Below are 26,956 nucleotides of genomic sequence, written 5' to 3' on the forward strand. Positions count from 1 at the left end.
TCCATGAACACGAAGAATATTCCCCTATGTTATGATCATGCTCTAAGAATAGTTCCGGTACTACCTCAGGTAAACAATTTTCTCTTCTTCATGAAGCAAAGCCAAATTGGTTGCTTTATCACTTTATGTAATATACTTGCTTGTAAAATCTAATTCTAAAAAAATCCAAAGCCAATTTCAAACCACAGACAACTCAATCATAAGGACTGGAGCGATTTATAATTAGATCATAATTGACTACTCTCTTCCAAAACCAACTTTTTCAATTATAGGTTTCTGTCTTAATTAATATGCATGTGGCCAGGTGAAGTACTGCTTTCATGGTCTCAGATCAAGTGTATATGTTTATTATCAAGATTATGACATTTTGAGAGTAAAAATGCACAGGCCTATAAATTTAATGAGAGATTTACAAGATCGTCAAAGCACAGTGTCACCTTAGACAAGTCCCATGGCAATGAGATTGCTTTTCAAAAGGCTCAGACCCCCAATGCCTTACCTTGACCTCCTTAGAGCTACTGGAAGTCTTCCCTTCAGTCTTCTTCTGCTTTGATGTGGAGGAACTGTTTTTGCTGCTGCCACTATTCTCCTTGTTGCTATTATTACTTGACTTTAAAGACGACGACTGACTAATCGTCCTCTTCCGAGAGCCATGCTCTGTTTTTGGATCTTTTGAAGGAACAGGCCCCGCGGGAGAAGGCAACAAATCCTTTTCTTTTGCAGTACTTTGCTTAGATGACCTGCCAAATCAAACAAATGCCTTCATTTCTCCAACACAGTCATACCAGGTGATGGGTTTTTTTCTATTTCCCTCTGTTTTCAAGACAAATTTGTTTCTCCCTATTTGAATATTAGGACACATGATTTATATAAAACAAAATAAGAGTGTACATTTCATGAGGACAGGCATCTTACCAGTTTTCCACCTCCTTGCTGTATGTATACACAGTGCCTAAATGTTGGCCTGCCACACAAGTATTCAATAAATACTGGTTACATAAGTGAGAAGATGAATGATGAAGATATGAAGTTCCTAAGTTAGAAACTGGTCTTTGCCAGATATAGGTTAAGTTTATACTCAACCCCACTCCACCACAGAAAGAAAGGAAGAAGAGACTGAATCTCAAAAACCTGCCATTGCAATTAGCTAACAGCAAAAGCTCCCGCTATCTGGTATATGTACACGTATACATGGATATGACATATACTCACTGAAAGGAACATTCTAAGAGCGCATTAGAAAGTACCCAATGGCAAATGACATACACATATTAGCACACATATAATATGTTTTGGGGACGTACTCTCTGTTGCTGGATGGCTTGTGACCTGCCGAATTCTTGTCCTCTGTTTTGGGTTTCTTGCTGTCATTGGCTCGGGTATCATCTTCGTTCTGGATGAAAAATAGAAAAAAGCAACTACTACATTTGATTTTTATTCATCTAATTTCAGTTTCCAGCAGGAGTCACCCTCAAATAGCAAGATAAATGTGAAGTGAAAGAATTCATTTAAACAATGTTCGGTGAACTTAATTTCAAGGCTGAGAAGAAGTCTCCTATTTTAGATAAACAGAGCCCAAACACTGAAACATATTTCCTATAGTCTTTTAGGTGACATCTTTTCACCCTAATGATTTGGTGGGGGTGTGTGTGTGTGTGTGTGTGTGAAATTATAATTAAGATATAATTCACATATGATAAAATCCACTATTTAAAAATCCACAATTCAATGACTTTTAGTATATTCACAGAGGTATGTACAACCATTACCACAATTCTAGAACATTCTCATCATCTCAAAGACACTCTAGACCCTTCAGCAGGCATTCCCCCCATACCCTCCACCCCAGACTCTAGTAATCACTAATCTATATATTTGGTCTTTATGGATCTGTCTCTTCTAGACATTCCTTTTTTTTTTTTTTTTTTTTTTTTTTTTTTTTTTTTTTTTTTTAGATTTTATTTCTTTATTTGACAGAGAGAGACAGCCAGCTAGAAAGGGAACACGAGTGGGAGAGGAAGAAGCAGGCTCCCAGCGGAGGAGCCCGATGCGGGGCTCGATCCCCAGGACCCTGGGATCACGCCCTGAGCCAAAGGCAGACACTCAACGACCGAGCCACCCAGGTGCCCCTCTTCTAGACATTCCACATAAATGAAATCACATTTGTGGCCTTTGGTGTCTGGTTCTCTTCACTTAGTATAATATTTTTCAGGTTGTATCGGGATTTCATTCGTGGTTATATAGCTGAATATATTCCATTGTGTGTCTATAATACATTTTATTTATCCATTCATAAGTTAATGACCATATGGGTTGTCTCCACTTTTTGGCTAATATAAATAATACTGGTGTGAACATTTAAGTGTAAGTCTTTGTGTAGGCATATTTTCATTTCTCTTTGGTATATACCGAAGTGGAATGGTGTGGAATTGCTGGGTCATACAGTAGCACTGTGTTTAACTTTCTGAAGAACTGTCATTACTGCATTCCAAAGCAGCTACATATCATTTTATATTCCCACTGGCACTGTATGAAAATTCTAACTCCTCCACAACTTCACCAATACTTGTTACTGTCCATATTTTTTATCATAGCCAAGCTTAATGATTGTGAGAAACTCTTTTTGCTGCAACAAAAGCTGTGAGCCCGTCTACAGTTGCCAAAGCTACTTTCCTGACTGATTCCAAGTTTTCCCATTGCTTTAACTATCAGGGCCCAAGAATCCAAAACATTCTGCCATAACAAAAGAATCTGTTCCCTACACAAATGATTCCAAATGGACACATAAAAAGATGAGACAAAAGAATCTACATCCTTCATTATCCTTGGCTGAGACTCCTCTTAGTACCATCTGCTTTATCTTCAAAACTGTTCCTGACAATTTTACCAAAGCCATGAATCTCAAAACTCATTACCAAGTTTCTGGACTTGATTCTGATTTTATAAAATCAAAATCTGACTTACACGCGTTGACATAAAAAACTTGGGAGGAATAAAACATGCCAATGAGGAGCAGGGGAGGGGTGTGGTGCACTTCTTTTAGAAGAAGGGGATTTTCTGTAGTAAGTTATATATATTGTAGAATTTATTTTATTTATTTTTTTTAAAGATTTTATTTATTTATTCGACAGAGATAGAGACAGCCAGCAAGAGAGGGAACACAAGCAGGGGGAGTGGGAGAGGAAGAAGCAGGCTCATAGCAGAGGAGCCTGATGTGGGGCTCGATCCCGTAACACCAGGATCATGCCCTGAGCCGAAGGCAGATGCTTAACCGCTGTGCCACCCAGGCGCCCCATGTTAGAATTTAAAACAAAAGAGTGAAAGGGCATTCCTGTATTTCTATGTTATATAACATCTTATAAAGAATATGTAGTAACTTTTCAAGCACAAAAGGACCAATTCTTAATTCCGTAAGCACTTTAGTTTTCTAAAGAGCAGAGTCCATCATATATAAGCTCTTACTTCATGGAATTCTATGAATTAAATCTCAAACAAAGACCAGCAACCTGAGGTTGTAACTCTATAGCGGCCAGCAGCCCTAAATTTACCATTCGATAAAGCTTCCCTATACTACAATAATGGAAACTCATTAGCTATAGCACCGAAAGTAGTAAGCTTCAGTTTTCTATAAATTCAAAATTTTAAATATCTTCTATTTTTGAAGAGTCAAAAAAAAAAAAAAGAGGGTACTATTCTAGTTTGTCCAAATACACATCATTGTCTGCACACTGTACTGTGGTCTCAAGAAAAAGAGGAAAGACCTCCAGCTTACTTCATTTTAAGAAAATGCTTTATTCTTCCTATCCTTTGATGGGAGATTCTCAAGGTCAGGTGGGATTGGGGTTTTGCTCTCAGTCCACCTGGTACAACCATTCTGGTACCTATGTGTCCACCTGCTCACCTCTTTGGTCTTCTACATATCATATTCACACATATGTATCGATAAAGAGAAATCATACTGTTCTTCAGTACAAATCATTAAAATTTACTTTCCTCTAAAAATTTCTCAATAGAGCTGAAAGATCAAGCTTTTTTCCCCCAAAGAATCTCTGTCTGTACACGTAAGTTGTTCAGCTCTTTTCATTATATGTCCTTATTCTCCAATCATAGACATTTGTGGGTTTTCACATCTCTCGGGTCTAAAAAGGCTGACCTTCAATATATACCAAGCTTCACCTGTAAACCCAAATTAACCCAGATGAATTTAAAGACAAGAGCTGGCCATGTGTGAGCAGATGTGTTTAGTTCTGAACTTGCAGACATGGGTGTTCGAAAAGGGAAAAAGGGGGCGCCTGCGTGGCACAGTGGTTAAGCGTCTGCCTTCGGCTCAGGGCGTGATCCCAGCGTTATGGGATCGAGCCCCACATCAGGCTCCTCCGCTGTAAGCCTGCTTCTTCCTCTCCCACTCCCCCTGCTTGTGTTCCCTCTCTCACTGGCTGTCTCTATCTCTGTCGAATAAATAAATAAAATCTTTAAAAAAAAAAAAAAAAAAGAAAAGGGAAAAAGGCTGGGGACAGACAGGTACAGAGGTCTGGTGAAGTTCCTAAGGATGTGTCCAAACTGGTGAGTCAGTCTGGAAGCTGGAATTAGCAATTTAAAAAGTGTGACTTGGTCTGGGCATAAAAGAGAAGGGAGTGTTAAAGATTGTGACACCCTGGAGAATACATAGCCCAACTAAAGACATTTAAAATCAAAATGTTTAAGAATGTCGTGAAGGCCCGTTTGCAGTCTCTGCTTCACTCTCACCTCCACCCTGGCCAGCACACAGGCTAAACAGAAGCACTGGCTCATTTCTTACTGGATTAAAAACGAAAGGAGACAGGCAGAGATTCAATGGTCCTCAAGAGACTGTTCGGTCTGTACCCTCCTCTGGGTTTTGGGTTCACCCTCTATTTTCTCTCATAGCTATGATTCAACCAGGTATTTTCTGGCTTACTGAGATTTCCACTGCATTTCAGATTCTGATGTTTAAAAAAAACAAAACAACAAGAACTCTTTACAAACCTTATGTTTCCTCTTGCCTTTGTTGGAAACTTTTTCTGAGGCTTGTTTCTGAGCCTCTCTTGTGTGCTTTTCTGGCACATTTTTCTTTTCCCCCTTAGGTGGCTCTGTTTCTTTGTAAGGCTTTCCTGGTATTCTGGTCAAGAGATTCAGGTCAATCTTCACAATAAGTGGATACCTGTCATCAGGCTCACTGAGGGGTGAAAGAAGTTCCTTCTCTTCCATAGGAGAGAACATTCGTTGCCGAAAAAAGCTATCTTCTTCCTCCACTGAGGAGGGTTTCACGGGAGTCCTGTTACTCTCAGGGTACTTAGGAGTTTGTGAGGAAGGAGGAAGGCTCTCGCTTTCATCCGAATCTGAGGATGAGGTATCTGTTTCTATGATTTCCCTTGATTTCTGGGAAGATTTACTTGTTGACTTGTATTTCTTTTTCTCTGCAGAAGGTCGAGGGGAAGATTTGGACTCCTTTTTAATATTGGGTTTCCTTGAGCCTTTGGTGGCTGCTTTGTGTCTGCTGGAGGGCATGCTGGTAGCCATGTCTACAGGGGTTTCGCTTTCTATCTTCAGGCCTCCCCGGGGCTCTTCAGCAGCTGCCTTCTCAGCCTTTTTGGGTTGTTTTTTGCCTACAGTTCTCCTCTGTGTTGTGCTGTCACTCTGTGCAGGGGACTTCTGCCTCCCTCGCCCACTTTCTGATCCCTTTTGTACAGTTTTGGAGTCCCGTCCAGGAGTAGCAGAACTCGTTTCTTTAGGTCCGCCTGGATCAGTGTAGCTATTCCCGGTGCCCTGTTCTCGGCCTTCCTTTTTATAGCCTTGAGATGATGGGATGTTACTGTCCACAGAAGAAGCTGGTGACACTTTATGTGGGTTCACTTTATTCAACCAATTATCAAGTTGCCATTTGTTTGTTGGTGGTGGTTCAGGCTGAAAAACAGAGAAATAAATATTCTTTTGTCAACACTGAAGTTTTCTCCCTCCTTAACAATCTCAAGGAAGAGGAAAAAGCAAAACATCTAAGACCACAAAGGCATTTGTTGTTCACAGTTCTGTTTAAGCAAAATAAAGCAAAGGGCTGAATACTGATTGTCAGAGCTCTCATCACTTGAATGAGAACATAAGCTTGATGTTACATATGGCCTTTAAACATTCAAGATTCCTGTCAGGAACCCAACCTCAAAGGTAAAATTACAAATGACCATGGGGTATATTTAATCCCAAAAAGTAAACAAGTGATGTAGGTACTGATAGAGATTTTTAACCGTATTTTATCAACCCACAGTAAAATTATACAATATAAGACTCCTTTTATTCACAATAACTATATAACGTGAATTACCATGCTGAGATATAATAAGAAAGCCCAAACTAAACCAATCCAGTATTTCAGGGACCTGAAATATGACCTCAAGTAATTCCTAATCTAGACTGAATGTCTGTTCAAACAACAAGAAAACTGAAGTATCTAAGCTTCCTCCAAGATACACAGTTCAATTTCTTAACCTTCTTTCCCTTCACCATTTATATCTGAAACAGGTCTTAACTGGCCATCACCAGGGACCATACGAGGCCTACGGAAGGTACCCCTGGCTCCCTCTCACCTCAGGAGATGCACTCTGGGACGGCTCATTGGCCTCACTGTCACTGGAGCTACTTTCACTCTCTGAGTCAGATCCAGAGCTGCTTTCAGATCCACTGTGGCTGCTAGAATCATCCCTGGAGTTATCAGCTCCTTCACTATTATGGTGTGAAGGTTCAGAGTTACTAAAAAGAAAGAAAACATATAAATGACCGAAAGTTGTTTTTTTTTTTTTTTACAGTGACAGCAGGAAAACACCCAAATCTGACAACCAACTTTATTTAAAATGTTTACTGTCTGTTATGCTGTTACAGTTCTATGAATCCAGAATGTCATTTATAAATGAAATACTTCCTTAAAAAGTTTCTAATATGCTGCTCAGACATTAGCACTTACCTTTTAAAAACAGTTCTACGTGTAATTTACATACCACAGAATTCACCCATGTTAAGTGATTAATTCAATGATTTTTAGTTAATTTACAAGGTTGTACAATCACCATTATAGTATTTATAAGGTTGATTATTGTATTACCACAATGCTATCAGGTGAACCCCACCCCTCCAAATAAAACAAGAAATAAAAGGATGCATACCTTCCTGGTGTACTCCTTGGCATTGTCTTATCACAATCCTAAAAGTAAAACATGAGAGGAAATGTGAATGAATAAACAAGACTCTATCTGCTTAATGTGAACAATATTTGAATTTTTAATAGTACATTACCAGCTCTAATATCTGCATCAATGTTTAACTAACACTTAGGACACACCATTGTTACCTAAAGAATAACTAACTGCCAGTATAAGATGAAAAGCTTTGTTAAATGTTCTTCTTGTGAACAATCTCACGTGTCATGAGTATACTCTGATCCATGATAAGTAGTAAGGAAAAGCCAATTTTTTAAAAAAGGAGGTTTAAAGACACAGCAGAACATGACAACATTCCACTGTCAGAAAGCAGTAAGGAACTTATTTTAATAAATGAATCATATCTATCATTTAATTCTAATTCTTATAAAATACAATGTAAACCAATACTGTATGATACTGGCGAATTCATAAAGCAGTAGACACACCTGCTCCCCATCGCTGTCTTCACTGCTGCTCAGTTTTAAGTCATCTTTTAACATACTAGAGGGAAAGGCAGAAAGAATTAGTATTATTGTAACAGTGTATCATGGCACACCAGAATACTGAATATCTATGAATCGTCCTAGAAATAATCACGATGGTAGCCAAAGATTTAATTAAAAAACAAAGAAAAGAACCAGTAGGTCTTATCTGGTGTGCTTCACATGAGAATAAAAACTGAGAAAGGAGAAAGTGACTATTTCAAAAGCTCTCACTTTTCCATAAGTAAAACATGTAACCTTTCCTAATTAAATAAGCCACCTTCTACAAACTCTTTCACTGTCCCTCACGTTCCACCAAGAGATTCATACAACTTCGTAACTATGAAAATCGGAACACAAAATCAAAGCACTAGTTCATAAATGCCTCGCTATGAAAGATGACTGCCCTCTGGAGAAGTAACAATTTGGGGTAAGAAGCTTAGCTATAAAACAGAAATGACCGTGTATGAATTAAAAACAAACTCCGGGTTCTAAATCTTTCTTGATGAAAGTTCAAATCAATTAAAAAAAACCCACAAATAAATACTGTAAACTAATAGTTTCTGAAATTCATTTTTCAAAGTAAGATTACAGATTTAAATTTTCCTTAAGGCCATAAAATCAACATGAAAATAAAGAATCTGAGTAATGACCCACAAAATATTCCGTGACTTTTACAGGACAGCAAAACTTAACACAAAGCTTAGGGAAAAACACTAGAAAAATGTTTAATTTCTCATTACTAGTAGTTCCATTACCTTTCTTCTTAAAATTTCATGACAGTCTCCAATCAGTGGAAAGGAAATCTTCTTTCACTCCAATTAACTACTAATACTCTCCCTTCAAAGCTTAACCTGAGTTTCTGTATCTGACCCCAAATTCAGATTATCCCCTAAAAGATCACTTTGAAACAAAGTAACCAGATGATTACAGAATTATGAAAAGTGTTTTAAGGCTGGCCCAGTTAAGCAGGACAGAAAAAAAAGAGTTTTCTTTTGGACAAGGGCTTAGTGCATCTCTATGACTGATATCCTGTAAGGAAATGCACTTACTCTGAATTCTCTCAGCCCTTATGATTTAATAATGGCAGCTCAATGAACCTGTTCACACACGTGGATATGTCAAAGCTTTTACCAGACTGCTCAAGGTCCTGCATGCTTCTGTTCCCTCAGCAACCAAAGTGATTCTCACATACATGGTAGGGTTTTACCAGTTCTTTGCATATGAATATAATTTCCATTCTTTAGCAGTGAGGGGGATTTCTTGCATCCACATAAATTCATTCTCAGATCTTCCTTTGTTCAGTGTAAGAGGCTAAGGTTATCAGTACAGATTACAGGTTAGAGCTTAGAAAGCTAGCACTGTGCAAACAGCTGTTTCAGAATTTTGTTTTAATCAGCGACTTCACTTGTGGTCTCAGGAATTCAAGAGTTCATTTCTTAGGCTGAAATTTATTATCATCCAATATATTAGCCTAATCACAGTTTTGATATATCTTCCTGATTCTACCTATAGAAGGAGGAAAATTTAAAGGCAGTACAAACTATGCTGACTTAATATTCTACATATAGCAGTTAAATGGAGGGCTTACTAAGAATCCTGTATTTTAAAAAATACAAACTATCAACCTACCCACAAACAGAAATACATATATCTCTAAGAGATGAGAAAAAAGTTGTAATCTCAGAGGAGGTGTAGGCAAACTATGGCCCACAAGTTAAATACAGACTAATATTTGTTTTGTAAAAAAGTTTTATTGGAACACAACCACACCCACGGTCTATATTTGCTTTCATACTACAATGGCAGAGCTGACTAGTTGGGACAAAAACCATCTAAGCCCCTAAAGACTAAAACATTTCACTATTTGGCCTTTACGTAAGTTTGCCTACCCCTTCCTTAAAAGATTAAGCACACATATTTAAGTGTTGTGCTAATATGTACACACTACAGACTTTGAGCAAAACAGACAAACTTATTAAGCAATACACTTACGATTTAGACTGGTGTCCATTTGAAGTTTTAGAAGAAGGATTGTATCTTTCTAGAACAAAAAGAATGCAGAAATTAACAACGACAGTATGGCTATTTAGATTGTAAAATACATATCAGTATACCCTCAAAGAAATGTAAGTGAACACAACGAGATAGAATTCGTCCTGCCATCAAACTGGCAACACTTTAAAGTCTAATAAATATGAGACAGTGGTGGAAACAGACATGCTCAGAAGCTGTCTGTAGGACTACAAACTCATATAATCTTTTTTGGCAGACAATCTGGTAATATTATCTTACTGATACTGGAAACACGCATATTCACGGACATGGCAATTATAATTAAAAAATCTACCTTACAGGTAAATCTGGAAAAATACATAAACACACACTCATACACAGATATTTATCGTAGTATGATTTGTAATAGCAAAAACTAGAAACAAATGTCTATCAAAAGGGGACTAGTTAAATAAATTATGATATGTTCATACAATGTAACACAATTTTCATGTTAAAATGAGCTAGAGTTTTTATACTGATACAGATACAGCTCTAAAATAAATTAAGTGAAAAACACAGATAATAAAGAGTAGGGGCAGCTTATGATCCCATTTGCCAACAGTCAGTTATGGGGGGAGAAGGACAGAACTAAATATGAGACATTCTTAAAAGATTTTGAGGGAAAATGTAAACTTTCTGGCCTATAGTTATTTTCTACATATCAACAATGGCGGGTCCCTTTTTCCTACAACTATTGCTTTAAGGCAGAACCAGTGTAAATATACTTATTAAAGAAGTTACTGCTGTTGGCAAAAAAGATAATTTATTTCGTTATAGAGCTATATGGGGAAGCCTAGACATTTCCAAGGTTCCTGATCTTATCACTATCAATTCACACAGCCATCATTTCCTGGGACCACACTTAAATTCCCTAAGGCCGGGGTGCCTGGGTGGCTCAGTCGGTTAGGTGTCTGCCTTCGCCTCAGGTCATGATCCCAGGGTCCTGGGATAGAGCCCGCTTCTCCATCTCCCTCTGCCCGCTGCTCCCCCAGCTTGTGCGCTCTCTCTCTGTCAAATAAATAAAATCTTAAAAAAAAAATTCCCTAAGACTATTGTTCCCTCAAGTTCTTCTCAGAAACCAAAAGACAGGAGGTTGAAGGGGGTTCTGCAACAGCAGACTTTCTTCCCAGACCTAAAGCCCAGGTAAGAATAAATAAATAGACAGAGGAAGAGAAGAGCAACGGTAAGCTACAACCCCTTCTTGCTCATAATTTAACTCTCACAGAACCAACTATCTTCACGAAGGAGATAAGACAAAAGAATGGCTCTTGGGTTTATGAGGTGCCCATCAAACTGAATTCATGAACTTTGAACTATTACTTCAAATATTTAATAAAAATAGTTAATTTTGATTGCCATCGATCTATAATTCTTCATTTTCTAAGTATACCAAGACTTGGCTTAACTCACTACTAATCAACAGATAATAAAAACTGGGATAAGGCATGTGAAGGAATTGTAAAAATAATATGCGATGTGACCATGAGAAATGAATACTCAATAAAAAGCTTAATTTGAAAAACAAGAGGAAAAGAAATACTCACTTTGTTCTCCGGGGCCAAAGCTGGACTGCTGAGATTCCTGAAAAAAGGAACATAAAATTATATAGAAGGATCGTAGTGACAAATGCTTCAAATTAAACTATTCAATTCCAAGTAATTCAATGAAAGATCCTGTTGAGTTCCTAAGAATGTATAAAAGAAAAAACACTGTAAGAATTTAATGATCACATATGATAGGCCTCAGCAATCATGTGGTCAATAATGAACTTTCCCAAAGCTCACTACAAAAGCATCAAGCTACCTAATAGTTCCTCTTTATTACTCATTTCTTTTCAGCAACATCCATGGTACTCATATCCTATTTTAGAGCCCTGGGAAAGCAAATGATTTCAATTTAAGGTTCTTGGTCTTAAGAAAATGTTTAACTAAAAAACAAATGTAATAATAATAATACAAGGGGTGCCTGGGTGACTCGGCTGGTTAAGTGTCTGATTCTTCATTTTGGCTCAGGCCATGACCTCAGGGTTGCGAGACTGAGCCCTGTGTCGGCTCCTCACTGGATGTGGAGTCTGTTTAAGCTTCTCCCTCTCCCTCTCCTTGGGGCCCCCTTGCCCCCAGCTCACAGGCCTGTGCTCTCTAAATAAATAAATAAAACTAAAAACCTACATTAGAGTGAAAGTAACTGTACAACCTACACAGACTCAAAAGATACCAATTTATGGGGCGCCTGGGTGGCACAGCGGTTAAGCGTCTGCCTTCGGCTCAGGGCGTGATCCCGGCGTTGTGGGATCGCCCCACATCAGGCTCCTCCACTATGAGCCTGCTTCTTCCTCTCCCATTCCCCCTGCTTGTGTTCCCTCTCTCACTGGCTGTCTCTATCTCTGTCAAATAAATAAATAAAATCTTTAAAAAAAAAAAAAAAAGAAAAGAAAAAATAAAAGATACCAATTTATGAACTAAAAACCTCACGTCATATTCGCACATCATTTTAATACCTTCCTTTTCCCACTCCCAATATCTTACAAACAATGAGCAACTTGAGGAAAAGATTGTCATATACTCTTTGTAAGCTGCATACCAGTACAGTGTCTGGCACTCAGGAAGCACCAGTAAAAAAGGAACCCAAAATGTCACTTGTCAGTGAAAGAAACATGGCTTTCCAAACTCAACTTTCATCATCACATCACCTGTTTCACATGTGCAAATTGTGCATTTTTCTAAGGTTAAGTCTGTAGTACCCAATGTAGTATTAAAATTATGCAAACATCCCTAAAAGCCTACATAAAAATAAGCACAATCTTACTGTAATGACAGAACCATCTGTGAAAGAGAAATCCACATAGTATGAATTTTTTTAAAAATATAGTTTCACTGTTTTAAAAAAAAAAACTGTAAACCTACATCTGTGGTCAACCGATTTTCAACAAGTGTGCCAAGCGCATCCAACAGGGAAAGAATAGTATTCTTAACAAATGGTGTTGGGACAACTGAACAGCCGTATGCAAAAGAATGGAGTTGGATGCTTACCTCAGACGGCATTAAAAACATAACTCAAAATGGATCAAAGACCTAAATGTGGGGGAGGGGCGCCTGGGTGGCTCAGTCCTTAAGTGTCTGCCTTCAGCTCAGGGCGTGATCCCAGCGTTATGGGATCGAGCCCCGCATGAGGCTCCTCCACTGGGAGCCTGCTTCCTCCTCTCCCACTCCCCCTGCTTGTGTTCCCTCTCTCTCTGGCTGTCTCCCTCTCTGTCAAATGAATAAAATTAAAAAAAAAAAAAAGACTTAAATGTAGGGGTGCCTGGGTGGCTTGGTCGTTAAGCGTCTGCCTTCAGCTCAGGTCATGATCTCAGGGTCCTGGGATCGAGCCCCACATCAGGCTCCCTGCTAGGCGGGAAGCCTGCTTCTCCCTCTCCCACTCCCCCAGCTTGTGTTCCTTCTCTCGTGGTGTCTTTCTCTATCAAATAAATAAAATCTTAAAAAAAAAAAAAAAGACCTAAATGTAAGAGCTAAAACTCCAAACTCTTAGAAGAATACTTAAGAGTCAAACCTAATGACCTTGGATTTGGCAAAGAACTCTTACATATGACACCAAAAGCATATAAGACACACAAAAAACAAATAGATAAAATGGACTTCAGCAAAATCAAGAACTTCTGTGCTTCAAAAGACACCATTAAGAAAGTGAAAAGACAACCCAAAGAATGGGAGAAAATATCTGCAAATCATGTATCTGATAAGAGACTACCTACAATATATAAAGAGCTCTTACAACTCAATGATAAAGAGACAACCCAATGAAAAAATGAGCAAAGGATCTGAATAGACAGTTCTACAAGGAAGATATACAAATGGTCAATAAGCACATGAAAAGATGTTGTTTGACATCATCTGTCATGGGGAAAATGCAAATCGAACCCACAATGAGACAACACTTCACACCTACTAGGATGACTAGGATAAAAAACACAGACAACAGCAAGTTATGCAGAGAAAAATGAAAGCCTAGTGGGATTGTAAAGTGGTGCAACTAGCTTTGGAAAACGTTTTGGAAGTTCCTCAAATGGTTAAATATATAGTTACTGTATGACCTTGTAATTTTATTCCTAGGTATACAACCAAGTGAAATGAAAACATTATGTCCACACAAAAAACGTGTACACAAATGTTTTTAACAGCATTATTTCACAAGAGCCCAAAGTTCAAAACAACTTGAATGTCCATCAGCTGATGAATGTATAAACGAAATGTGATATATATCCATTCAATGGAATATTATTAGGCCACAGAAAGAAATGAAGTACTGATACATGCTACAACTTGGAATAACCCTGAAAACATTATGCCAACTGAAAGAATCCAGTTGCAAAAGACCATATATGGTAAAGGTTCAATTTACATAAAATGTCCAGAAAAGGAAATCTACAGAGACAAAGAAAAGATGAGTGGTTTCATAGAGCTGGAGGGAGACAGAACGAAAGTGGGTAATAGATGAAGAAGAAGGAGTTTCTCCGCGAGGTGATGAAAATGCTCTAAAATTCACTGTTGTGATGGTTGCACATGTCTATAAATATACTCAAAACCATGTAACTGTACACTTCAAATGGGTGGAAGCATGGTATATGGACTGTATTTCAATAAAGCCATTACAAAAACTACAAATAGAGCAGTGGCCAAGGTCATGTCTGTGAATTGTGTTAAAGATGCAAATAATCCTCCACCCCCTTTTATTACCAATTATCTTATACTCGTTTACCTTGTAAATGTCTAAAAGTCAATAGCCCGAACTTTTAAGTCGTCTCTCCTTTTCCTCACACCTCTGACAATAGTCAGTCTGCTGGTCTCCAAAATATCTACTAAATGCAACAACATCTCCTCTCCATCTACACTGCAAAGACTTCAGGTCCTCACATTTTTTAACCTACGAAGGACATCTAATGGATCTTTCTGGCTCTAATCTTTTTCCTTCACTCAACTACAGTCTCTAGTTGATCTTCCTAAAGCCCAAATCCTAGTATGAGTCATCACTACTCTTTTTTACAGAACCTTCAGTGGCTCTTTGTTTTTCCTAGGAATGAAACTCAAACTCTTTGACATGATATCCATTCATATATCTAAGTACCGGAAAAACAGAATGATAAGTAAAAACAGACAAGGACCTTATAATCACGGAACTTAACACTCATCTGTATAATGTGAATGACCATCTCTGCAACTATTCATGCACATAAAGGTAAAATGGTAACTGTGATAAGTACAATGAAAGGCAAATACGTACACAATATTATATAAGAGCTTACAATTGTGTATGCGTGAGCATGTGAGTGAATGTGTGAGTGAACGAGTGAGAGGAAGGGGTGGGGGGAGGGAGAGAGGCAGACAGACAGACCTAGCCGGGAAGATGAGTAAAGACTTCCCTGAGCAAGTACTGTTCAGGTGAAGACCTGAGGTCAGGTAGGAAGTAAACTGGAAAAGGCAAGTGTTCAGGGTACAGAGAACAGCATGTGTAAAGTCAAAAAAAAGACAGGAGCACAGCTGGTATAAAGGACTTAAAGGCAGTCTTTGAGAGGAAAAGGTGCAGAAGAAAGGGTGGTGAGAAACGAGACTCAAGACCTGAAAAGCTAGATCATAAAGCATTACATTAAAGAACATTTAATATATATACGACCATATCTGTTGTAAATTTTGATTTGAGAGAGGGACAGAGAGGAAGGTGGATTAGGGGAGGGAGGTATAACTTATTTTTCCATGAGATAACTTAGGTCACGAAACCACCAGTGAAGCTCTAAGTTAATGTAAAAGATCTGAACTTCTGGGGCATCTGGGTGGCTCAGTCAGTTGAGCGTCTGACTTTGTTTCAGCTCAGGTCAGGATCTCAGAGTCCTGGGATGGAGCCCTGCTTTATCTTTCTTTGAGTGATGCACAAAGAAGTAGCTCTTCAAGTGCTTTATAACTGGAAAAGAATCTAACAGAAATCATAAATTGAGGGGTGCCTGGGTGGCTCAGTAGGTTAAGCCTCTGCCTTTGGCTCAGGTCATGATCTCAGGATCCTGGGATCGAGTCCCACTTTGGGCTCCACGCCTCAGTGCGGAGTCTGCTTGGAATTCTCTCTCCCCAACCTCTGCTCCTCCTACCATGCACCCCCGCTCTCTAAAACAAATAAATGTTTTTTTAAAAATCATAAATTAAGGGGCGCCTGGGTGGCGCAGTCGTTGAGCATCTGCCTTCGGCTCAGGGCGTGATCCCAGCGTTCTGGGATTGAGCCCCACATCAGGCTCCTCCACTAGGAGCCTGCTTCTTCCTCTCCCACTCCCCCTGCTTGTGTTCCCTCTCTCGCTGGCTGTCTCTGTCTAATAAATAAATAAATAAATAAATAAATAAATAAATAAATCTTTAAAAAAATCATAAATTGAGATTACTAGAAGCACCTGTACTTTCATCCACCTCATTACAGGTAACTTTGTACAATGAATGATTTATTCTAATGTTTGTTTCTCGAATCTTCAGCTATGTTTTCTGAGCCTGCCTCAAAAGCATTTCCTGACAAAGAAATGCATTTTAGTATATTCTCTCTTTACTGGATTTTACCCATTTTTCAGTAGAGCAGAAAGACCACGTTTTTGGACAAAAAGGTACAGAACACGGAGAAATCTCAAAACACGTTTTTAATAAAATTTACTAAACTTGTATGTTTAAGGACTGAATTATCACACGACTCAAAATTCCAGAGTATGAATCATGACGCTGTCATAGCTTCATTAGTTAGTATCTCAAGATACATTATACACTAAAAGCAAGATTAATGACATAAATGCATACTCAAACTACTGTTGATAATCTGGATGTTTTCTTCTTTTTTCAGCTTAGGGCATCCTTGTTTCTACTTTGTACAGTGACAGATAAAGAGCTCATACTAGGAGAAGAAAAATCTCAGCTCTGTCATTTTCTTGTTTGCTGAGAAATGCATTTTAGCGTTATTTTCACTCAGTAGTTTCATTGCAGGTATATCTTTAAAGCCGCTTGTCCACTAATGAAGATAAGCTGAATTAAAACCAGTTAATACAATCTGTAAATCATCTTAACTGAGCCAGTTTAAAACTGTAATATTACTGCTAGAGCCAGTAAGAGCAAATGAATGAGAGCAATTCTACCAACTTTTCCATATGAAAAGACCCCCTGTCTTGGAATACCTCAGAAATAAAATGTGACCATCTGCTACTCAGATCAAGAGAAGCAATCACTACTTTAATTTTGTTTTCTTAGACTTAAAATTAGAGAATTTTTCGAACTAAAAAATAAGAATAAAGTTTTCATCCCGTTCCCCCCCACCCCGCCCCCAATACACACAGCGCTGGAGTATCTATATATATGCGTTCCATTTTGGAGACCACTGACTTACTATCATGGTAAGAAAAAAGATGGAAAAAAAAATGAATGGAATTAAAACACATTAAAGGAAGTAAAATCATTAGGACTTGGTGACAGTTTATTGGGTATGACAGAGAGGGAAGTGCCAAAGATAATTCCAAAAAGGCTTTTCTAAAAGCTTCACTAAGACAGGAAACAGAAAAGAGGATCATGTTTGTTTACTCTTGCTTTTTGGTTGGGAACTAGCAGTGAGAACCCCAAGCTCTCCGTGGAAGATGTCTCAAAGGCACTTAAAACTCAACATCTAAGAAGTGTCAACTATGCAGCTGGATGTATGTATCTGGAATTAAGATAAAAATTTGTAGAACACCTACGTAAAGAGGAATAGGATATAAAGAGAAGAGAATTCTAGGTCTAAGCACGGTGTGTATAACTATGCATCCATGTAAACACTAATACGTAATTTTTTCCATTCTTTTGTATTATTTTATTTCCACAACCAAATGTTGGGCAGACTGAGGCAAAACACGTTTCTTCATTTGTATTCCTTTATAGCACCGAGCACAATGCCTGGAAAACTTACATTTACTGGTAGAGGCAAAGACGGAGGAGAAAAAGGAAAAGCCAGAGAAGCAACGTAACTCTAGATGAGTAACATATAGTGGGAAACAAGGAAGAAATAAATAAAAACAATATTTAATGCTCATGAGAAGCCACATGTAACTGGATTTACAAAATGGGCCACTAGTGGTCATAATGAAAATGGTTTTGGTGAGGTATCACGTGCGAAAGCGAGATCAATCAGACTAGACTGAGGAGTGCCTGAGGAAAGAAGAGCAGACATCAAATATGAACCACTCTTTCAGGAAGTTTAACTCCAAGGAGGAGGAGGAGTGGCTGGAGAATCACACGGAACAGAGGGATGTATTTGTTTCGTTGTATGTATGTACGTATGTATTGTGTTGTTTTTAAATGGGACAGATCAAGGATGTTTAAGTGAATGACAGGGATTCACTAAACCAGCTCTCCAAACATACTCCTAAACTCAACTTTTCATCCACCATGAGCCACATGTGAACAGCTCTTTCAGACCTTCTAATGAGAGTGAAATCCTTCCTACTGTGCTCCTTACCTTCCCATGTGCTTCTGGCACTCCTATACTTCTCCTTCCTAAGCCCAGTTACTGTCATCATCTTTAGGATGTCATCTCCAAATTCCCTAAGTATCAAAATTTTCTCCCTTCTCTGTCCTCAGTGGACTTAGTTCATATGGTTAGCACGCACAGAGAATAAATACCTATTAAAGCTTCGTATAAAGCTTTAAACTATATTATACACGAAGGTATATTCACTGAAAAGTCAGAGAATGAGATGAGCTATAAAAAACCAAACCTCAACTTGTCAGCAACCCAACTGAAGCAATGATCACTAAGTAGGTAACTGAAGTGTTTCAGAAAAACCAAAAAATCTAAGCATATTACCTGAGTATTTATATCCAAATTCAGGAAGCAAACATTTACTGAACAGCCACAGGTGCCAGGAACTATTCTAGGCTTTGGCACATACTACTCTAATTGCCTTTTTAAACACCAATCTTAGAACAGGGAAATATCCAAATGATTGAATGCTATACGTCTGAAGCACCTAGAACACTGCCAGGAGTTGTTTCAAACATACGATGTATATGTGCAAGGGCAGTCAAAAGCTTCAGTGCACTGCAAACTATCCCTGGAAAATCTACTAACCTATTTCCAACTATACCCACCTCATCTGCTTTCCCTCCTATGACAAAGAATGAGCTAACTGTGCTTTAAAGTTAATATCCTGTACTTGAAGCAGAGAATCTCAACCTCTCTTATGGAGATTTTCTAAGGTTACCCTCTGTCTTTCCCATGTAGCATATGCTTTTCCTTCTCACTAAAACATTATGATCAGCATATACATATTTACTTATTTATTTTACTTATATATGAATCACATATATATTATTTTATCATATCTACATATGATAAAATATTCTTATAAAAATACTCACCTGACAACATCACTATACCCTTCTTGGCACCACCCCATTTCTCTGCTCCCTTTCACAGAAAAGCCTCAAAAGAAAATCTTCTTTTACAAGCTCACCATCTCCAGTATCTTTTGCGCCTCTGTAATCATTCTTTTGCCCTCAGCTTTCTAACGAAAGTGTATTGTCAATAAAGAATACATTGTTACATATGATACCTGGAACATACTAAGAACTTAATAAGTAAATGTTCTGACAAATAACCATCAAATTTATACAGATGAAAGCCATAATGCCTGAGATCAAGAATATGCTAAATGAGATTAACAGCAGATTAGACACTGCAGAATCAAAGACTACTGAAACAGAAGATATAACTATAGAAACTACCCCTAAGTGAAATAACAAAAAAGACTGAAAAAAATGAATAGTGCGTTACTGAGTTACAGAACAATTTCAAGAGGCTTAATATACATGTAATTGGAGCCCTTCAAGTAAAGGAGAAAGGGGGAAGAGGGAGTACGAAGAACTATCTTGAGAAAATAATAACAAACTTTTTTTCTAAATGTGTTAACTATAAACCCAAAGTTCCAAGAAGCAAAAAATAACCCCAAGCACAAAAAAGGTGAAAGAACCACACCGAGACATACCAAAACTGAACAGCTTAAAATCAGTGATGGAGACAAAAAGAATCTTAAAGGAAGCCAGAAAGAAAAGAGACATTATATATAAAGAAGGAAAAAAATGACAATAAATTATACACCGGACACAATGCAAGCCAGAAGACAGTGGATAACATCTCTAGCCTAGAATTCTATTTCCAGAAAAAATACCTTAAGAAAAAAGGTAAAATAAAAATTTCAGACATACTAAAGTGGGAACCACTCATCACAAGCAGAAAAGCATTAGATGAAATCTTAAAAGGAAGTCCTCCGGGTAGAAGGAAAATGATACCAATCAGAAATCTGGACGAATACAAAGGAATAAAGAACAAAAGAAATGGTAACTATACAAAGACAAAAATCCTTTTGCCCCTATTATTTAAATCACTTCAAAAGATAAGAGACTGCCTAACTGAAAAATAATAAAAATATTGTGGGGTTTATAACTTAAATGTAAGTAAAATGTATGCAACAATAGAACAGATACTGGGAAGGGAGAAACAGCATAATGTTGAAAGGTTCTTATATAACATAAAAGAAAGGTATAATTACTCAAAGATAGACTTTGACAAAGACATATTCTACAAACCCTGGAGCAAACATAAAATAAAACAGTTAAAGTTAATAATCCAAAACTACAATGCAAACACAAAAAAATACTCAATTCAAAAGGCTAAAAAGGGGGAGGGCAGATGGGACAAGTAGTTATCAAAAGGCAAGATGGTAAATTTAGACCCAGGCATATCAATAACCACATTAACTATAAATGGTCTAAATATACCCCCAAAATGAATAAATACCCCCATTAAAGAGCTGAGTATCAGACTGGATTTTTTTTAAAAAGGCAATACAAAATTATATGCTAATTAAAACAAAGGCATTTTAAATAAATGAACACAGAAGTTAAAATAAGAATGGAAAAAGGAATACAATATGTACACTAATCAAAAGAAAGCTAGGCTGGTTATATTAAATCAGACAAAGTAAATTTAAAGTAAATTTTATAGCAAAGATTATCACCAGGATTAAAAGGGGTCATTTCATAACAATAAAGGTATCAATTTTATTTATTTATTTGACAGAGAGAGAGCTCACAAGCAGGCAGAGTAGCAAGCAGAGGGAGAGGGAGAAGCAGGCTTCCCGCTGAGCGACGAGCCCGATTCGGGCTTGATCCCAGAACCCTGGGATCATGACCTGAGCCGAAGGCAGTCACTTAACCAACTGAGCCACCCAGGCATCCCCAATTCATCTAGAACTAATAGCAATCCCAAATGTTTATGCACCTAAAACACAAACTCTTAAAAGTACAAAGAAATAAACAATGGCAAATTCAAAATCATATATTCAAAATAACTGAGAGATTAACTATAACTCTGAATAACTGATACAACAAATAAAATTAAAATGAGTAAGAACATAGAAAACTTGACTAAAGCTATAAACCACCCACCTTGATCTAATCAACATTTACAAAACACTACACTTAACAACAGCAAAATACGTATCCAAGTGTACACAAAACATTTACCAAAAGAAACAATATTCTGGGCCATGAAATAAGTTGTAATAAATGTAAAAGAATTCAAGTCACCCAAAGTACACTCTCTGACCACATCAGAATTAAGCCACGAGTTAACAGAAAATATATAAGGTAACAGAAAATAGGTAGAAAACCTCCGAATATCCTGAAAAGTAAATGACACTTCAAAATAATCCGCAGAAAAAATAAGAACTCAAAAAGAGATCAGAAGATATTTTGAACTGAATAAAAATGAACATACAACACATTTCAAAATTTGTGGGATGCAAATAAAACATCAGAGGAAAATTTATAGCACCAACAGCCTGTATGAGAAAGTAAGATCTCAAGTCAATGACCTTACCTTACTCTTCAAGAATTTTTTTTAAGGGCACCTGGATGGCTCAATTGGTTAAGCGCCTGCCTTCAGCTCAGGTCATAATCCTAGAGTCCTGGGATCAACCCCCACATTAGGCTCTCTGCTCAGTCAGGGGTCTGCTTCTTCCCCACCCCTCCCCTCTGCTCCCCTCCACTCATGCTCTCTTTCTGGCTCTCTCTCTCAAATAAAATCTTTTTTAAAGATGCAATTTTTAAAGAAAGAAGTGTAAATTAAACAAAATAATAGAATTTTAAAAAGATAGAATTTTTTTCAAAAGAAGTATAAATTAAACCAAATGAAAGCAGAATGAGAAAGTAATAAAGAAGACAATGGAAATCAATGCAACAAAACCCAAAACAATAAAGGTGAAAAAGCAGTGTTTTAGAAGATCAATGAAACTGAAAAACCTCAAGGAGCGCCTGGGTGGTTCAGTTAGTTGAGCGTCCGACTCCTGATTTTGGCTCAGGTTGTGGGATTGAGCCCCGAGTCAGACTCTGTGCTCAGCGGGGGAGTCTGCTTGAGATTGTCTCCCTCTCCCTCTGCCCCTTCCCCACTCACTCACATACACGATCAACTGCAATTGCTAAGGCAATTCCTTGCAGAGACAAGCTGCTTCTTTTTTTTTTTAAGAGGTGGTGGGGGGGGTGGGGGTGGTGGTGGTGGCGGTTGATCTCAAGACCCTTAGAGTTCATGACTTGAGCCGAAATCAAGAGTCAGACACTTAACCAAGTGGGCAACCCAGGAGCCCCCCCCCAAGACAAGGTTTTTAAACAAATGATAATGGAAATGGATATCTGTACACACAAAAATAAACTGTGATCCATATCCTGTCACCATACACAACAATTACCTTAAAATGGATCACAGACCTAAATGTAAAGCCTGAAACTACAAAAAGTCTAAAAAAAAATAGGAGAATGTGGGTTAGGCAAAATTCCGTAGACACCAAAAACATGATCTGTAAACAAACAAAAAAAACCCTGATGAATTAGACTTCATCATATTAGCAGCTTCTCCTCTTCAAAAGATAGTTAAAATAATGAAAAGAGAAGCTACTTACTGGGGGGGGGGGAATGTGCAAATCTTGTATCTGTTAATGGACCTGCATCCTGAAAATTTAAACTCTCAAACTCAATAAGGAGAGGACAACAGGGGCACCTGGATGGCTCGGTTTAGTGTCTGCCTTCCGCTCCTGTGATGATCCCGGGGTCCTGGGATTGAGCTGCATGTCGGGCTCCCTGCTCTACGGGGAGCCTGCTTCTACCTCTGTGCGCTGCTCCCCCTGCTTGTATTCTCTCACACACTTTCTCAAATACATAAATAAATGAAATCTTTAAAAAAATGAAGAGGGGGGCGCCTGGGTGGCACAGTGGTTAAGCGTCTGCCTTCGGCTCAGGGCGTGATCCCGGCGTTATGGGATCGAGCCCCACATCAGGCTCCTCCGCTCTGAGCCTGCTTCTTCCTCTCCCACTCCCCCTGCTTGTGTTCCCTCTCTCGCTGGCTGTCTCTATCTCTGTCAAATAAATAAATAAAATCTTAAAAAATAATAAAAATAAATAAAAATTAAAAAAATAAAAAAATGAAGAGGAAAACAATCTAATAAGAGATGGGCAAAAGATTCAAACAGTACACCAAAGAAGATACACAAATGACAAGTACATGAAAAGGTGCTCAACATCATCTTGGAGAAATGTCAATTAAAACCAAAATGAAGCACTCCTACGCAACTACTAAAAGGCCTAAAATTTAAAAAGACTGACCATACCAAACACTGGTTAAGTATGTGGAGCAACTGAAACTCTCATCTATTGCTAGTAGGAATATAATAAAATGGCTGAATCATTTTGGAAAACAGTATGAGATTTTCCTAAAAGTTAAATGTACATCCACCCTATACTTGAAGGTATTGACTTACGAGAAATAAAAGCATGTGCCCATACAAAGACTTGTACACAAATATTCACAGCAGCTTTATTTTTAACAACTAAAACCCAGAAAGAGCCCAAATGTCCATCAGTAGGTGAATGGGTAAACAAACTGTGGTGTAACTATGAAACTGCATACTACTTAGCAATAAGAAAGAATGATTTATACGTTCGACAATATGGATGAATCTCAAAATAATTGTGCTGAGTGAGGGGCGCCTGTATGGCTCAGTTCGTTGAGTGTCTGCCTTTGGCTCAGATCATGACCTCAGGGTCCTGGGATCTGGCCCCATGTAGGGCTCCCGGCTCAGGGGGGAGACTGCTTCCCTTCTCCCTCTGCCCCTCCCCATAGCTCGTGCTCTCTCTCTCAAATAAATAAAATCTTAAAAACAAAAACAAAAACACAGTAATTGTGTGGAGTGAAAGAAACCAGAACAAAGAGTACATGTATTATCATTCTATTTATACCAATCTCAAAAACGCAAACTAATGTATAGTGACAGAAATCAGATTAGTGGTTGCCTAGGGATGGGAAGGGAAGAGACTACAGGAAGACAACATTATAAAGGATCATAAGGAAACACTTGGGGTATGTCAAAAAGAGAAAGGACAAAAACGATATGAACATTGCAAAAGATGCAGAAAAAGCATCTGACAAATTACAACATCCATTCATGATAAAAACCCTCAAAAAAGTAGCTTTGGGGGAACATACCTCAACATAATAAAGCCCATATATGAAAAACGCATAGTGAACATCATCCTCAATGGGAAAAACTGAAAGCTTTCCCCCTAAGATCATGAACAAGACAAGGATATCTATCTACTCTTACCACTTTTATTCAACATAGTACACTACGTCCTAGCCATAGCAATCAGACAAAAAAAAGAAATAAAAGATATTCAAATTGGTAAGGAAGAAGTCAAACTTTCACAATTTTCAGATGACATGATATCATATACAGAAAATTGTAAAAGATTCCACCAAAAAACTAGGAGTAATAAATGAATTCAGTAAGATCACAGGATACAAAATCAAGACACAGAAATCTGTTGCATTTCTATATACTAATAACGAAGTAGCCGGAAGAAAAATTAAGAGAACTATCCCATTTACAGTTGCACCAAAAATAATAAAATACCTAGGAATACATTTAACCAAGGAGGTGAAAGATCTGTACTCTGAAAACTGCAAAGCACTGGTGAAAGAAAGACAAAACCAACAAATGGAAAAGAAACTCCATGCTCATGAATTAGGAGAACAAATACTGTTAAAATGTCCATACTATGGAAAGCAATCTACAGATTTAATGCTATCCCTATCAAAATACCAATAGCCTTTTTCACAGAACTAGAACAAATAATCTAAAATTTGTATGGAACTACAAAAGACCCTGAATAGTAATCTTAAAAAAGAACAAAGCTGGAAGTATCAAAATCCCAGATTTCAAGATATGCTACACAAAACTGTAGTAATCAAAACAGTATTGCACAATGGCTCAATGAAAGAGAATACAGAACCCAGAAACACAACCATGATTATATGGTCAATTAATCTACAACAAAGGGTGCAAGAATATGCAATGGGTGGGACGTCCACGTGGCTCAGTCAGTTGGGTGTCCGACAGTCTTTGTGTCAGCTCAGGTCATGATCTCATGGGTTGTGGGGTTGTGCCCCACATCAGGCTGTCAGCAGGGAGTCTGCTTTAGATTCTTTCCCTCTACCCCTCCCCCTACTCGTGCACACGTTCTTTCTCTCTCTAGAATAAATAAGTAAATCTTAAAAAAAAAAAAATGCAATGGGAAAAAGACTCATCAAGAAATGGTGTTGGGAAAACCAGACAGCTACCTGCAAAAGAATCAAACGAGACCACTTTCACACCATTTTTAAAATTTTATACACAAAAATAAACTCAAAATGGATTAAAGCCCTAAATGTGAGACCTGAAGCCATAAAAATCCCAGAAGAGAGCACAGGCAGTAATTTCTCTGACACTGGCTATAGCAACATTTTTCTAAATATGTTTCTTAAGGCAAGGGGAACAAAAGTAAAAATAAACTGTTGGGACTACATCGAAACAAAAAAACTTCTGCACAGCGAAGAAAACAATCAATAAAACAAAAAGACAACCTAATGAATGGAAGAAGATACTTGCAAATGATATATACAATAAGGGTTAATATCCAAAATATATAAAGAACTTATACAACGTAACACCAAAAAGCAAGTAATCTAATTAAAAAGTGGACAAAAGACAAGAATATATAGTTCTTCAAAGAAGACATACAGCTGGCCCACAGACACATGAAAATACGCTCAACATCACTCATCATCAGGGAAATGCAAACCAAAACCACAACGAGATCTCACCTCACACCTGTCAGAATGGCTAAGATCAAAAACACAAGAAACAGAAAGTGTTGGCAAGGATATGGAGGAAAAAAAAACCCTAATACACTGTTGATGGGAACACAAGCTGGTACAGCCACTGTGGAAAACAGTATGGAGTTTCCTCAAAAAATTAAAAATAGAACTACCCTAAGTTCCGATAATTGCACTACTGGGTATTCACCCAAAGAATATGAAAATAATAGTTCAGAAAGATACAAGCACCCCTATTATGTATTAAGCATTATTTGTAGTAGCCAAATTACAGAAGCTACCCAAGTGTCCATCAACAGATGAATGGAAGAAGATGTGGTATACATATACAATGGGCTATTACTCAGCCATAAAAAAAGAATAAAATCTTGCCATTTGCAACAACATGGATGGATCTAGAGAGTTCAATGCTAAATGAAATAAGTCAGTCTCAGAAAGACAAAGTACCATATGATTTCACTCTTATGTAGAATTTAAGAAAACATATATGAAATGTCCAGAATAAGCAAATCAATAGAGATATAACGTAGATCAGTGACTGCTTTGAGGCTAGGGTAGGGGCTGGAGCACATACAAGGGTGACTGCTAAATAGTACAGGGTTTCTTTTTATGGTGATAGAATGTCCCAAAATAATTGTGATGATGGTTACACAACTATGAATATACTAAAAACCAGTTAATTGTGCATTTTCAATGAATGAATTGTATGGTGTGTATATTACACCTCAATAAAACTGTCACCTAAAAAGAATTATGAATGGGGGCGCCTGGGTGGCGCAGTTGTTACACGCCTGCCTTCGGCTCAGGGCGTGATCCCAGCGTTCTGCGATCGAGCCCTGCATCAGGCTCCTCCACTGGGAGCCTGCTTCTTCCTCTCCCACTCTCCCTGCTTGTGTTCCCTCTCTTGCTGGCTGTCTCTTTCTCCATCAAATAAATAAATAAAATCTTTTTTAAAAAAATTATGAA

General features: G+C 37.9%; 1 protein-coding gene across 3 annotated transcripts in view; it reads right to left on the bottom strand.

Annotated features, from left to right (window-relative positions):
• Positions 1-26,956, bottom strand: part of AFF4 (AF4/FMR2 family member 4) — an 87,340-nt gene that overhangs the window by 17,809 nt on the left and 42,575 nt on the right. For all 3 annotated transcript variants that reach the window (XM_034656005.1, XM_034656002.1, XM_034656004.1), the window contains 8 exons: positions 11,290-11,326; positions 9,683-9,731; positions 7,652-7,706; positions 7,170-7,207; positions 6,597-6,759; positions 5,005-5,922; positions 1,305-1,393; positions 500-740 (listed from right to left, as the gene is read on the bottom strand). In XM_034656005.1, the coding sequence (XP_034511896.1) occupies positions 500-740; positions 1,305-1,393; positions 5,005-5,922; positions 6,597-6,759; positions 7,170-7,207; positions 7,652-7,706; positions 9,683-9,731; positions 11,290-11,326 (1,590 nt within the window). The remainder of the gene's footprint in view (positions 1-499; positions 741-1,304; positions 1,394-5,004; positions 5,923-6,596; positions 6,760-7,169; positions 7,208-7,651; positions 7,707-9,682; positions 9,732-11,289; positions 11,327-26,956) is intronic.

The sequence above is a fragment of the Ailuropoda melanoleuca genome, chromosome 3 (genome assembly GCF_002007445.2).
Source record: "Ailuropoda melanoleuca isolate Jingjing chromosome 3, ASM200744v2, whole genome shotgun sequence".
NCBI classification, from domain to species: Eukaryota; Metazoa; Chordata; class Mammalia; order Carnivora; family Ursidae; genus Ailuropoda; species Ailuropoda melanoleuca.